At 48.4% G+C, this 14778-nt stretch overlaps 1 protein-coding gene across 1 annotated transcript in view; it reads left to right on the top strand.

Annotated features, from left to right (window-relative positions):
• Positions 1 to 14341, top strand: part of RUVBL2 (RuvB like AAA ATPase 2) — a 220411-nt gene extending 206070 nt beyond the window's left edge. Inside the window, exon 15 of the mRNA XM_069605872.1 lies at positions 14076 to 14341. Within this exon, the coding sequence (XP_069461973.1) occupies positions 14076 to 14101 (26 nt within the window). The 3' untranslated portion in view covers positions 14102 to 14341. The remainder of the gene's footprint in view (positions 1 to 14075) is intronic.
• The last annotated feature ends 437 nt before the right edge of the window (positions 14342 to 14778 follow it).

Below are 14778 nucleotides of genomic sequence, written 5' to 3'. Positions count from 1 at the left end.
CAAACTGGGGAGGATAGAGGCCGAGATCAGGGGTTGGGTGATTGATACAACAAGACTGTTGTAGACCGAGCGAAGGGGGCAAGATGCGAAGGAAGGCAGAGCAAAAGTGAAGACTGGAGAAGACAAGGAAAAAAGTTTTTTGTGCAAGGAAAGATAGACCGGCAAGATTAGAGAGGTGAAAACGACATGCTCGTGGCAGGGAAGGACTGAGAAGAAAATTAAAGTAATGAATTGTAGGCGTATGAGAAGCGAAGAGCAGCTGTAGCAAAGGATAGACTAGTAGAGGTGGAGAAGGGTAAGAGAAGTAAAAGGTAAGAAAATTATTTGAGTCTTGGAAGTATTTCGATGAAGAAAGTGGGAGGACTGCGAAGACTGGCCTGCTAGTAGACTGGAAGAAGCAGACGACTGAAGAGAATTGGAAAAAAAGATGATGATGATGATTTGGGTGTCTTGTAGAGGAGGTCCCAAATGTAAACTGCACTCCAGTCGCCCATTTTGAAGTACCAGAAACATTCACACTGAGATATGTGACGTATGATGAACAAATAAACCAGCAGAGAGCCGCACTAACGCTCTGCCCAGTGCCCATCAGAAGAGCAATACCTATTGAAGTGCTAACCAGACAACCATGGACAGTAAGGTATCCATTGGGACAACCATACCAGCAAATTACACGAAATGAAGATTGCTTAAACACTGTCCCAGAAGAAAGTCAAAAGGCCTTAATTGAAGACGAATGGTGACGTCGCAAGGGCCCGGACAGACTCTCAGATGAACGAAACAACCAAAAGATGACCCACAAAGACGAAATGTCATGAATAAGGATGTTATGAACTTAGAAGAGACGATGTTGAAACAGATAGAAACTCAAACTGTAACGCAGGACAAAAATATTCAAACCAGCTAACGCCTGTACATATGCTTGTAACGCAAGAAGATAAGAAAACGGTGCGGCTTGCTATGCTTAGTAGAAGAATAGAGCGGCAAGTGCCAACTATGTATCTACCTCAACGAAGAACATTATATAAGTGCGAGTCCACTTTGTACAAAATCAGAATTAACCCAGGTTACTAAGGGTCAAACAGGACAGGATTCTTATTCCAGCTAAAACAAGAAGCGAGACGGCGGAATCGAAACTCAGTAAGGAGAAGGCTGTGCCTGGGAAATCAAGGTCCAACCAAGAATGGGAGGCAGATGGTAACTTCGGCGAATCAAAACTTAAGGAGCAGAGCAGCTTGCCCCCGTGAAGGCCGAGATAAGGAGGCCCAGGCAGGTGGCGGCCGAAAATGAGAATTAAAAGCACAAATAGAAGGAAAGCAAAGCAAATTCATGGTGTGCTAACACGTGACCAGCCAAGCGTGAAGAGGTACCAACCTATGTCACCCAAAGCAGAAGATACCATAACTTTTCCTGACAAGAAGCTATAGCACCTATACTTAAGTTACCTTTTCCAACCAATAGAATTGCATGACAAACTTTTCAGTGTTGCATGTCAATGACGAATTTTGGGTATAACTGTTACTGTTTGAATGAAGATTGTTGGGAGTTGAAACGAGACGGGTCATCGCACCATTGTTGATCAACATGTTTCCCCGTTTTTTGTACTTGTCATTAAACTGACTCCCCTTTGCCAAACCATTGAGTTGTCCTTATTGATTGGTGTTGGAGTAAGAAACCTGCACCCCCATCCACCTCAAGGTGCAGCTATCTCGTCTTAAAGTATTCGAGAGCAAGCTCTGATTCTATGGGCCGGTCAGGGGGTCACTCGCACTCGTTTAGTCTACATAGAAGTGGTGCCACTTAAAGGAGCAGATGAGTGAGGGATGGTGTAAAAGGAGAACAGGAGAGGACCAACGATGAACCCTTGGGGGATGATCTTGAGAAGGGGACAAGAAGACATCTCACCAGACAGCTATGAAGGAATCAGTGTAATTCTAAGCTAGACCGACCAAAAAAGGACAGCAGAGTATGGGTGATCCAGTCTCAAAGGCAGTATATAAGTAGACTAGAATAAGTATAGAAGGGAGTTTATTATAGTGAGCGGAAAGTGACCTGGATTAGACTCGATGCAGTGAGGGATGGACGCCAGATTGTAAGGTTGGGAGAAGAGTGTGAATGAACAACCTGAAAATAAAGTACTCTTTCGAGTAGTTTGGAAAGTAAGTAGATTAGCTGGAAATTGGAGTGGACAGAAGAGTCAGTGTTTTCAAGATGGAAATAATGATGGCATGTTTGAAGGAAGACAGCAAGGTAAAAGGGGTAAGGGAAAGATTGAAAAGATACGTGAGGTAGGGAAGCAGTTGAGGGATTCAAGAGTAGAATTCCTTTTTGTGACATTCTTACCTGCGAGTTCCCCAGCACGTTTTGCTGCCCTCTTGTCTTTTTTGATCTAAGACTGCTGAGTGAGTGGGACTCTTTTTCCACACTCACTCAGGCTTTTACTCTGTGTTTGGGAACCTTTTGTATCTCTTTTGGAGTCTACTTTCCTCCAACGTTCTGGTATCTGTGATTTCTTACTGCAGCACAAAGCACTTTCTGTGCAGTGTTTCTGGGAATCTCCTTGAGCTTTCCTTTTGACTTTTCTGTGATAATGTTATCGGGGCAGGGGGATCCTTTGTACCCACCATGTCCTCTATTTTGTGGAATCTGCACACCCCACCTTATGTGGAGTGCTGAGGGGGCACATCATATCCATTCTTCCACTTATCCTGTAACTTTCTAGTTAGTGGCAAGTTATCAGAGTGGCTGGTGGCAGTGGATATTTTATTCCAACTTTTTTTTTTTGCCAGCAGTCTTCGCAGCTGCAACAGGGAACACACTAGATCGTTCTCTTAAAATGGAGGCTGTACTTTTTTTCTCGCCATCTCTTGATGACTTGTCCTTTTGTGAGGCCGCCTTCTACCCAGCTGGGTGGGGGTGGTCTTGATGAGTCTTCTGTCTTTGGTGGGTTTCCCTTGGCTAGCCCACCAAGGCTCTCTTGAGTGCCTGAAAGGGCAAGACGTGGGGGAAGAGTCCGAAACTCCCCTGGTCTTCTACAGTGTGCCTGCTTGTAACCAGTTCCAACTGGGAAACTAGTTGTCATCCTGGACAGCCCACCTCTCAGATTTGCATGAGAGGCTTGTGGCATGATTGTTCTTCAACATAAAAGGTGAGGGTCTTGGAACTAAACCCCAGAGTCGACCACTGGACTGAAAAGCAACGCCTGCAGCCACTTCAGCGACCGTCGGTGCCAGCTGAGTGACCACTGTATGCCGCCATCAAATTCTACATGACATCGAAAACCCGAAAAGGACGACTTCGTCCAGGACTGGTTGGATCAACCAATCCTAAGATTAACTTACATTTGAACAATCCCTGGAAGAGCTGCAACCTCCATGTCCTGCAATTCACGAATACCTGTTTACAAAACTTTAACAAAACAGATGCCTTAGAAGAGATATGAAGGAAAGTAGACTTCATAGAAAAAGTAAAGCCGAGAAGAGTTCCAAAAGGTAGAGGCCAGAAGAATGAATGAGTGGAAAAAGGCTCCACTCATTCAGCATAGAAAGGAAAAGGCCCAGAAGTCCAGCAACAAGTGCTGGGGGTCTCACTAGGAGAGGGAATGAAGGTAAAAATTATAAATCTCCTTAACAAGTACCAAGGCTTGAGACAGTATCTTTTCAGTGGAGAATTTGCTTCAGGTTAGGCCACCAGGTGAGGCGACAGATGTTGCCGTTTTGCATTTCTTTGCCTGGAAGGCTGATGGTCCTTTGGAGGGAGCAGCCGGATGCACTCTGGGATGCCCTGTAATTTCTGCAGCTCAGTTGTGTTGGAGCTTTTTACAGGTCCTGGGAGCAGATTAGTTATCATGCGGTGGGGCCGTGCCCTTTCTCAGTTGAGGACTTTCAATAGCAGGATTTAGTCACTGGAGCTCCAGAAAGATGCCCGCTAAGTTACAGATGAAACCGACTGTTGGCGAGATTTATCATCGTCACGCTTAATACCCTCTTCTAGTGAGACCCATAGCACTTTTTGCTGGACTTCGTGACCTTTCTCTTTAATCCTGAATGAGTGCTGCCTTTTTCCACTCATTAATTCGTATGGGCTCTGTCTTTTGGAATTCTGCTCTTTTACTGTCCTGTGGAGTCTACTTTCCTACATATCTCTTTAAAGGCATCTGTATTTTACTGTTGCAGCACACAGCTCCTTATGTGCAATGGTGCTGGGGAACCCTTTGGATCCTCCTTTAGATTCTTTTCTATATCCTAGAGTAACTACAGTTCTTAAGGACTTAGTAGCTCCTAGAAATGTATATTCAGAAAAATTCACACACACAACCTTATGTGGAGTGCCAAGGGTATACCTAGTTTCCCCCTTCTCTCTGCTCCTTTCCTCTGACTTTTATGTTGCATAGACAATCACCTAGTTATAGCTGGTGATAGTGGACTTGTTCTAGCAACTATTGTGTGAATTTTCTACCACAGGCTGTGTCCATAGCCCCGGTAGTGCACAATAGGCTCACCCAAGTACCAACTTGGTGGCTCCTTTCTTTTTTTGCCATTACTAGCATGGTTGTTCTTTGTCAGCCCTTCTACCATCCTTCGTGAGTGTTTTGCCTTTGGCGGTATCCCTTGGGTGTCCCCACCTAGGCTCCGGAAGTGGGGGTTGAGTTTGTCTGCCTGAATGGAACCAGCTCCCACTAGATCGGGGTCTGGCTGTCCTGCCCTTTCTGTAAATTACTGATGGAGATTGCAGAGGAGTGTGTGCTGAAACTGTATAAAAGGTGAGGTTCCTGAGGTGAAAGGTAAGTCGACAACTGGAACCTGAAGTAACCCATTGCAGCACACTTAAGTGGCTGCTGCTGTCTTGACCCCGTTTTCTATGCGACAGAGGAACTCTGAAGAGGACTCATTCCCTTTAGCTGGTGGGAGCAACCAGTCCTGAGACCATCTACAATTTGAGCCATCTCCCCACTGGGAGACCTCTGACCCAATTGAAGTGCATAGTCTTAGAAAGGTCGAATCCGTCCAAGTCTTTGCTGAGCTCCAGGTGACCCTCCAGAGACCCAATCCAAGTCCCCTCACCTGAGTGCAGGAATCGAAGAAGATTGACCGGCCGAATCGTGCCATTTGTTGGTGCTGCAGAAAAGGCACCAAAACCGCACACTGACCAGAGAAGCTGAAGCAATCCATGCCAGAGGTCCCCCTTTGAGGCTGCTGCTGAGAGATCCCATACATTGTCCTACCTTTTGTCACCAGACCAAGGAATCTGGAGGTCTGCTCCACCAGTGCTGCTACATTGAGGAGAATCCAGCCACAACCATGTCTTCAAACCTAAGGTACTGTGCGGAGAAAAGATATTGCTTACCTTGATCCACGAAGTCACTCCAGATGGTTGGAGTACACATAGAGGACTCGAGTTTGTCCAATCTTACCTCTGATCAAAGCTGCTGCTTGTGTCCCTTTCTGTAGTCCTTTAACAGGGTCTCCACCGTTATTATTCTATTAACCTTACCTAGAGAAGGAGTATCCACAGGCACTTTTGCTGCTTCATGCTTTGAGTCCTCCTCGAACTGCCCTTTCGAGGGGATTGTGTCCTCAGACGTATTCCACATCTTTGACATTGATTACCACAGCTGTGCTGCTTCGGAAAACTTTCGGCGTAGGCGTCCTGCGTCAATGACGTCGATACGCCTCTTCGAGGACCTCCTCCGACGGTCGACGTCACCGGATGTTATATGTAGGACGCACAACGCCCAAGCCTCAGTTCTGTTTTTTCCACGAACGTGTTTGCTTTGAAATACCGGCGCGCCTCGGTTCTCTTTTGTTGAATCGGTTCTGCTATTGTTACGAGAAAGATGTCTTTGTCTTCGGCTACCCTGAAGTCGGGCTTCAAGAAGTGTCGGGACTGCGGTTCCAAGATGTCGCTTACGGACCCGCACAACGTCTGCCTCTGGTGCCTCGGCGAGAGCCATGCCACCGATGACTGCGACGAGTGCAAGTCTTTGACGTCGAAGGCCTTGCGGGAGCGGAAGAAGCTGTTGGTAGGTAGGGTTTCCAAACCCTGTATGTCGTACTCTGCTGGACTTTCGCCCGACGATTCGAGGGGCGACTCTTGTGTCGGCGCAAGTCCAGGGGTTCTCGTTCTAGGAGTAGGTCCTGCCATTCCTTTGCCTCGTTGAGGCATTCACGGAGGCCCCGTCACCGGTCGCTTTCCCCGTCCTCGTCAGAGGACTCTGCCAGACGGCGGGTGGCTTGTCCCACGAAACACTTGTCACCGGCCAAATGGGATGAATTACACCGGCAGATGATGGTGATTTTTGAATCACAGGGCACCATTCCGTCCGCACCTTTTTGAGTGAAGCCGGCAGGGAACGCGCTAGAGCCACCGCTCGCACGCCTTCGGGCTTGGGCAGTCTGCGCAGTCATTGGGAACCGTCAGGGTCCCGATCGGACAAGGATGATCGCCACCGTGCCAGCTCCATGTCCCGTTCCTCGAGGCCGTTGGAGCGTGTGAGGCCTTCGAAGAAGACATCGGCGCCATGTCTGTCGGGACTTGCTCGAGGCTATGAGAAGGTCGTCGGCGCCGAGGCCGTCTAAGGACACGCTTGGGCTCTGCCCTCGAAGCCGTTGTCTAAGTCGTCAAAGCCACTCCCATCGGTGCCCTCGACACCTTTTGAGGAAAATTTGCCAGAGGTGCCCAGGAGAGCTGTGGAAGCTGAGAAAGGCGCTCAGCAAGTCTGTGCAGCCTAGATTTGACCCATTCTCTGTTCCTCCTACCAGGGTGGACTTGTTCCAACCCTTGGAGTACATTTCAGAGGTAGAGGAAAGGTCTGATGAAGAGGAGGTTGTACCTCCTGAAGTTCCTGATGACCTGTTGTCTGGTCATAGCCAATTGGAAGACCTTTGTCAATCTTTACATGACGCAAGTGGTCTTGATACCTCCCGGAGGTTGTTTGGCAGGCCTGAGCCGGGCACACATGCTGACTCCTCGTACAGGTGCCTCATGTCGAGGGTGACGGAGTATCTGGGGTGGTCTGCTCCACCTGTGGATTTTCTGCAGGATAACCTGACCGATAGCTTGGACCAAGGTCCACCCACTGACCCAGTGTTGCCATTTTATATGGCCTTACAAAGAAGGGTGGCAGCGGCTTGGACTGCTCCACAGAGTCTTCCGACAGTAAATAAGTCGTTGCTGAAAAAATACTGCCCAGCCAATGGAGACCCCTGCTACTTGTCTACGCACCCTACTCCGAAAGGTTTGGTGGTGCAGGCGGCTACGGCCCCAGCAAAGCAGGCTGCGTACCCTACAATCCCTCCTGATAGGGACGACAAACGCTTTGATGGTTGGGCGAAGAAGGTATTTTCTTCTGGGGGAATGGCTTTAAAGGCAGTCAACTCCGTTTATGCCCTTGCAAGATTTACGCACACTCTGTGGAATTGTGTGTTGGCAGCTGAACATATTCCCGAAGGCGAGGAACGGGATGGTTTTCTTGCCTTCGTTCAGGATGGCAAGGATGCCATGTGTGAAACCGTTCAGTCGGGTCTGGACGTGGCAGATTGTGTCAGCCGGTCCATGGCGGCGAGCACCATGATGCGCAGATTTGCGTGGTTGCGGAAGTTCGGGTTTGCTCCTGATGCACAGTCTTCTCAACATGCCCTTTGATGGTGTCCATCTTTTTGGCAGCAAGGCTGACGAGAGCCTTGAGAGGTTGCAGACTTCCAAAGCAGCAGCGAAGTCCTTGAGCGCTGCAGTGAGTCAACCTCCGCCTTTTTGGCCTAGTGGACAGCAATGGAGGGGAGGCTCCTTTCGATGCTACTCTTCCTTTGGTAGATCGAGGGGAGCTGCCAGTGAAAGGGGCCACTGTAGGAGTACCAGAGGTGGAAAGCAGGGTACTTGAGGTGCCAAAGCCGCTCGGGCAGTTACCTCCTTGGCCTTTGGCACTGCCGCAGCCGCTTCCGCTCAGTCATGAGGCCATATCCCATGGTTCGCCAGTTGGGGGAAGGCTGACGCAGCATATTGTAGAATGGCGTGCCATTACTTCAGATATGTGGGTTCTGGAGATCATAGCCCACGGCTACTGTCTTCCTTTCCGGCAGAGGCCTCGCGACAATCCACCGGGAAAGCTCTCTTTGAAGCGTCGGGATCCGCTCCTTGTGCAGGAAATCCTATCCCTGCTAGAGAAAGGTGCCATAGAACTGGTCCCTGTAGCGGAGAGGAACAAGGGATGGTATTCCCCATATTTTTTGATCCCGAAAAAAGACGGAGGATTGAGACCCATCATGGACTTGGGTGGTTTGAACAAGCTCCTCAGGAAGGACAAGTTCAAGATGGTTAAAGTTTCTCAAGTCCTCCAGGCCCTTCAACTTCAGGATTGGTTGGTGTGTCTCGACCTCAAGGATGCTTACTTTCATGTGCCGATTCATCCCAAGCACAGGAAGTACCTGAGGTTCGCGGTTGGCGACTTGCATTTTCAGTTTCGGGTCCTGCCGTTCGGATTGACCTCCGATCGAGGGTCTTCACCAAGCTAATGGTGGTGGTGGCAGCCCATTTCAGTAAACGGGGATTCACGTTTAGCCCTACCTAGACGATTGGTTGATCAGGGCGTGCTCTCACGAGCAAGTCCTGGATCATCTGTACGTCACCTGCCGCTCCCTTCACAAGCTGGGCTTCTCCCTCAACTTAAAGAAGTCTCCTGTGACACCTACCCAGTGGCCCCAGTACATCGGGGCGGTGCTAGACACATCCCTGGGGCAGTGTTCGCCTCCCCAAGTGAGGGCGCACCACATTCTGCAGATCGTGGACAAATTTCAATGTGCCCAGAGTCTCCCGGCGTTCGAGTTCTTGAGGTTGCTCCGCCTCATGGCATCCTGCATTCTACTGGTGCCAGAGGCCAGACTGCGGATGAGATTTTTGCAGTGGGCTCCCAAGATGCAGTGGTCGCAGTTCTCCCACAGGATGTCGGACCCAGTTCAGATTCTGCCCTCAGTCGCACAGGACCTTCTGTGGTGGGCCGTCGAAGGAAATCTGTTCAAAGGGGGCTCCGTTTTGGCAACCATGACCGGAGGTGACGATCGTGACGGATGCATCCGTCACGGGATGGGGAGCGCATGCCAGCGAGCTGACAGTCAGCGGTCGTTGGTCTCCGTCGGAGTCTGCACTCCACATTAATCTGTTAGAGCTGCAGACTGTCAGGCTAGCCCTGAAGGCTTTTCTGCCGTCTGTGTGGGGGAAGAATGCCCTGATCATGACGGACAATACAGTGGCCATGCACTACCTCAACAAAAAGGGGGGGCATTGTCACTCCCACTGTGCAGGGAGGCGCTGCAGCTCTGGTTCTGGGCCATCCAGCAGGAAATCGATCTCACCAGTTCATCTGGCCGGAGACGAAAACGTGGCGGTGGACGCTCTGAGCAGGCAGAGCATGGTCTCTCGAGTGTGAGCTGGCTCGGGAAGTTCTTTTGGAGATCTTCACCCTTTGGGGAACCCCACAGGTGGATCTCTTTGCCACCAGTGTCAACTGGAAGTGCGAAAGATTCTGCTCGCAGGAATTTCCTCCAAGAGGAGCCTTAGGGGACGCGTTCGTAGTGGAGTGGTCCTTCCCACTGCTGTACGAGTTTCCTCCAGTCCCCGTCATTCCGCAGGTTGCAGAGGTTCGGTTCCCAGATGATCCTCATTGCTCCGGCATGGGCCAGGAGAGCGTGGTACCCAGACCTTCTAGACATGTCCATCTGCCCTCCACGTCGTCTTCCCTACCGAGACAATCTGTTCGCACGGGAAGGGGGTCGAGTTCTCCATCCAGAGGTCAGGTCTCTCAACCTTCATGCTTGGTATCTGAAAGGCTGAGATATAAGGATTGGGACCTCCCTGAAGATGTGATGGAGGTGTTGCCTTCGGCCAGAAGGCCCGCAACGAAATCCCTGTACCGTTGCATTTGGAAGAAGTTCTGCTACTGGTGCAGGGTTCAGAATGTGGATCCTTTCCAATGTTCAATTCCTTTTGGTTTTGTCTTTTTTGCTTTCTTTAGCCCACAAGGGCCTGCAAGTGGGTACCATTAAGGGTTACCTGGCGGCGCTGGCCATATTTAAGCGCTCGTCTGAGGAATGTTCTTATTTCAGAATTCCTTTGATTTCTCAGTTCTTGAAAGGGCTAACTCATGTGTTTCCACCGTCGCCTTTCCAGGTGCCGGGATGGGATTTAAATTTGGTTTTAAAGTTCCTAATAGGAGCTCCATTTGAGCCCTTACATTCTTGTCAATTGAGGCTGTTGTCTTTTAAAACTGTATTTTTGGTTGCGGTTACTTCTGCACGCAGAGTGAGTTAGTTGCAGGCACCTTCCGCCAAACCAACCTTCACTGTGTTCCATAAGGACAGGGTTGTCCTTAGGGTACGGCCTTCCTTTCTTCCGAAGGTTGTGTCAGAATTCCATCTGAGCCAGAAGGTAATTCTTCCGGCATTCTATCCTCCTCCACATCCTGGTGAGGAAGAGGAGAGGCTCCATAGGTTGGATCCTAGGGGAGCTTTAAGTTTCTACATCTCACGCATGTCCCGGGTCAGAGTGGACGATCCGCTCTTTGTAGGATACGCTGGAAGGCATTTGGGAAAAGCTGTTACTAAGCAGACTTTGTCTAGATGGATTATCTGACAATTTCTGAATGTTACCGTTTGGTGGGTAAGGACCCTCCGGTAGGATTACATACCCATTCTACTAGGGGCGTGGCTGCCTCCACTGCTCTGCAGAGGGGTGTTCCCATTCGTAACATTTGTGAAGCAGCCACATGGTCCTCTGTCCATACTTTTGTAAAACACTATTCCCTGGATTCTATCCATGGGCAAGATTTAGCCTTTGGTAAGGCGTTCCTCTATTCTGCAATTTGATTGGGCATTCTAAATTCTTTTCCAACCTCCATACGTTGGTACTGCTTTGGGAGTCTGTCATAGATGTGGAATATGTCTGAGGAACCAATCCCTTCGAAAAACAAGTTACTTTCTTACCTGGAAACTTTCTTTCGATGTGATGGTCCGACGACGTATTCCACACTACCCTCCCAACCTGCCCCTCTACAGAAGTTCTTATGCGATTGCAGGTTAAGTTTCCGCAAGGCTTTCTGTAGTCATTCTGGCAGAAGATTGGTGCCACACGTTCTGGGGGAAAAAACAACTGAGGCTACTTATAACATCCGGTGACGTCGACCGTGGGAGGCCCTCGAGGGAGCATATCGACGCAGGACGCCTACTCCGAAAAAGATTCCGAAGCAGCACAGCTGTGGTAATTACCTGTCATAGATGTGGAATAGGTCTTTGGAACATCCCATCGAAAGAACGTTACCAGGTCAGAAAGTAACTTGTTCGTCTCTTGGCTTGGAAGGCAGAGTCGACCACTGGATGAAGGAACCGAAGAAGAGCTTGAAGAGGACACCTGCTGCAACTCCTCAACCATTGATTTGCCCGGTGAAGCTCTGCTGCAGTGCCTACTTGCGAAGTTCTGATCGACAGAGAAGCCCCTACAAGGACGACTTCTCCCCTTGAGTTGGTGGGACCAATCAACTCAAAAATAAGCCATCTGGACACCCATCTCTGAGCTGGTTGAATTTCCTCAGAGTTGCTGCAGGAAACCGTAGAACCAGGGAGAGGGACATCAGTTTGTGTTGCTTACAGCCACCAAAATTGAAGTTTGCCAGTTGCGAGCCTTTGACTGTCCCAGTGCAGTGCAGGAGTCCCCCAACGGTCCTCCCTCTTGTCCCCACGATTGAGGCCCAGGAACAGCGAGATCTGCAGGAACTGCCTGGTACAGAAGTCATTAGCTTCCTCTTTTTCTACTGTAAAAGATACTGCAAAACAAGACTGCGAGTACTTACCTCTCGCAGTGAAAGTGCTTGAAACTTTTGCAACTCACAAGCCTAATCAGCTTGTAACCCAACATATGATTCTTCTTTTACAAACTGCTTCTGAGACATTTTGTAGAGACTTTTCAGTTTACCTACCAGAACCGCTTTATCCTATCCAAGACTTTAGCCGATTGACTTTGGCCTAGCCTATTGAATTGACTCTTCTGGTGAACTCAAAATATTTGCACTGTCTAAGAATAATTGTAATCTTTTATGTTCTGGTAACCTTTGCCTTTTACTATTCTGAATGCGAACAGTAAGATATTGATATCCCCAGCACCCTTGTCACTAAAGTCACTTGTGGGTGTAGTTTGTGTTTGTGGCCCATTCCAATAGGGTCTTATCTGATTCAGAAACTTGGTGTACAGTATTGAAGTATATTTGTGTTATTATATAATTACCTCCTTCTAGTGAATGTTTTATAACGGACTGATACATTAATAAGTGTTTATCCAAGAAACCTTGAGTGTAAGAGTTTATTTGAACACCTGTGATTGTGGACCTCTGTGTAACATCATTACTACTCACATTTCCCCTCTTGAGATAAGCCTGGTTGCTCAACATGCTACCAAAACTGTGTAGCACAGACGTATACCAAAGGTTGGTTTGCTTACACCTGTAGTCCTAGTTGTGTGTAGTGTTCCCAGAGGGTACGGCATACAAACGTCGCCTAACAGACACAAGTGATCACAGTTCAGGGTGTTTAAACCTAAATCTAAGATGGGAGCAAGCTTCAACAAATCGACTAAATTGTTCCTTTTTCAAGTACCTTAGGGTTATAACTTTCCACCCCGAGATCTCCCACTTTCGGGCTCGCACCCCTTTCAGAAATCCGCCTCCCTTCTTTAGGTTCATTGTGGCTTTTCTTACTTTCACGAACCTTGGTGTCTTTTTAAACAGTTCTCCGGCTTCGCCCCCGTTTGTCGGCTTCCCTCTGCTGGGTTCCCTCTCGCCAACTTTTACAACACACTGTTCATATGCTCATTTCACCAAGCAGGATTAATTTCCCTTAGCTTTGCAATATTCTGTCTGTCAAAAACTTTCGACAGTACAAAGGATTTTACAAGACCCCTGTATGACCACTTTGACCTCTTCTCTACTCTTTCCACAGGCTTCTGGTTACGGTAGTTTTTACCACCAGGTAATCGCCCGAGTTTCCTGCCTGAGCACCCACATGCTGCCAGGCTCCTCTGTTTCTGGTTTCCCCCTCTTTCATCAATAGTATCTTTAAGCTTCTCAAAGTTCAAATTAACCATTGGCTATTCTTTGTTCAACACAGTTCAGTTTCTTATCGACACTCCCCACGACTCGCCGGCTGTGATGAACCGCTTGGTTTTCTTTCTCCTTGGAGTCAAAGTTGGTACCACAGAGACACGCCGCTCTCCTCTGGTTGGTAATCAGCGGAGGAGGGTCTCGTGGACCGTTAACATCTGCTGCAACACACGCTGGCTATTGTTCGCAGACTTGATTCCTTCAGCTGAGGTTTCATGGGCCTTGGTCGGAAAGGGCAAGGTCGCTTGTCTCCTTGTCACCCTCTTGGTCTGTGCCGTCTTTTGCCTTCTCTTGAACTACCGTGCTCTCACGTCATGCGGTCTGCCTTGCTAGTCTTGTGCTCCAACTTTTATCCCTGTGGGGAAGGGAAAGGGCCGTCGGGTGTGTGTGATTCTGGTCAGTTGCCCGACCCTTGTATTTGGACATGTCAGGTAAATGGCTCTGGTATTAGGTCGTTGTCTTTCGTGTTGTGCAAAGGTGTTTGTGTCGGCAGGGGGGGGGCAGTGTATTGGAATATCCTATATGGTAGGATGGGGGAAAGGTGTTGAAAGAAGGGGGATACCGCGTCTCGCCCGTCGGTGTCCCACTCACCAAGGACCTCCCTGCCCCCCAAATCCAGGTATTCCTCCCCCACTGGTCCACCCCTAGGAACTGGAGCCAATAGTGATGGCCGTGTCCTTGCCACCTGGATGACAGATCCCCAGGGATTAGCTATGGCAACACCTTCAGGTTTCTCACTGCACCAATGGTGATACTGCAGAACTAGAATGGTTATGGCCATCAGGCTTCTAGCTCTTAACCTTTTGTGATCACCCTGTACATGCTCTTTGTTTGCATATTGTGTGTACCTAGAGTGAGCAATGACTAACAACTGCCACTCATGCCTTGCATATCTTTCTGATCCCTGCTGATCCTCTGTGTCTCACTTTATTTGCAGAGGGAGATACCATGGACACCTCCTGATGACTTCCATCTCATGAAACAATGTGTGGGTGTCTGTCTGCAGAGTTATCGTTCGAGACCTTAATGGCGGGTTGGATGATATAATGTGCCTGAAGCTCAAGTTCGTGGATACAGTGGAGCCTAATCCCTGGCTGGACAGCGGTCTGGAAGTCCAAGACGGGAGCCGTCTAACGTTCCTGTACAAAGCTGTTTTTCTACCCAGTCCCTTCTATTTACTATATTTTGTAAAATAAAGATTGTAAAAAAAAATCACTTATCTTCCTGTTTTTCACTTTTTTCTCCTAATGCACTTATTACTTCATACCAAAATGTTTTGATTTCAGTACCTTTCTCTTGCAAGTACAGTGTTTATGCGATCTATGCCCAATAATTCTACATCTTTTTGTGATGTATTTGTTCTAATACATACACGCAAACCCAAATTATAGAATTAATTGATATGTATACCTTATATTATTACTTAACAATTCTGTTGAATGCATTTATATAGCGGTTTTAGTTTACCCTAAGGGAATGTAGTCAAAACCCATGTAAAAGCAATTCATACGCATTGGCAACATTTTGGTTCGGTTTCCAGGAATTTCCTGTTTTCTGTTGAACTGAGGTAGTTGTTTTCCAAGTGTTAACATTTTTCATTCAATTGGTTATTTGCTGGCTACCATGCTTACTTAAGGCAG

This window comes from Ambystoma mexicanum, chromosome 1p (assembly GCF_040938575.1).
Source record: "Ambystoma mexicanum isolate Mex_15411 chromosome 1p, UKY_AmexF1_1, whole genome shotgun sequence".
In the NCBI taxonomy this organism is placed as follows: domain Eukaryota; kingdom Metazoa; phylum Chordata; class Amphibia; order Caudata; family Ambystomatidae; genus Ambystoma; species Ambystoma mexicanum.
This window is presented reverse-complemented; position numbering and strand designations above follow the sequence as displayed.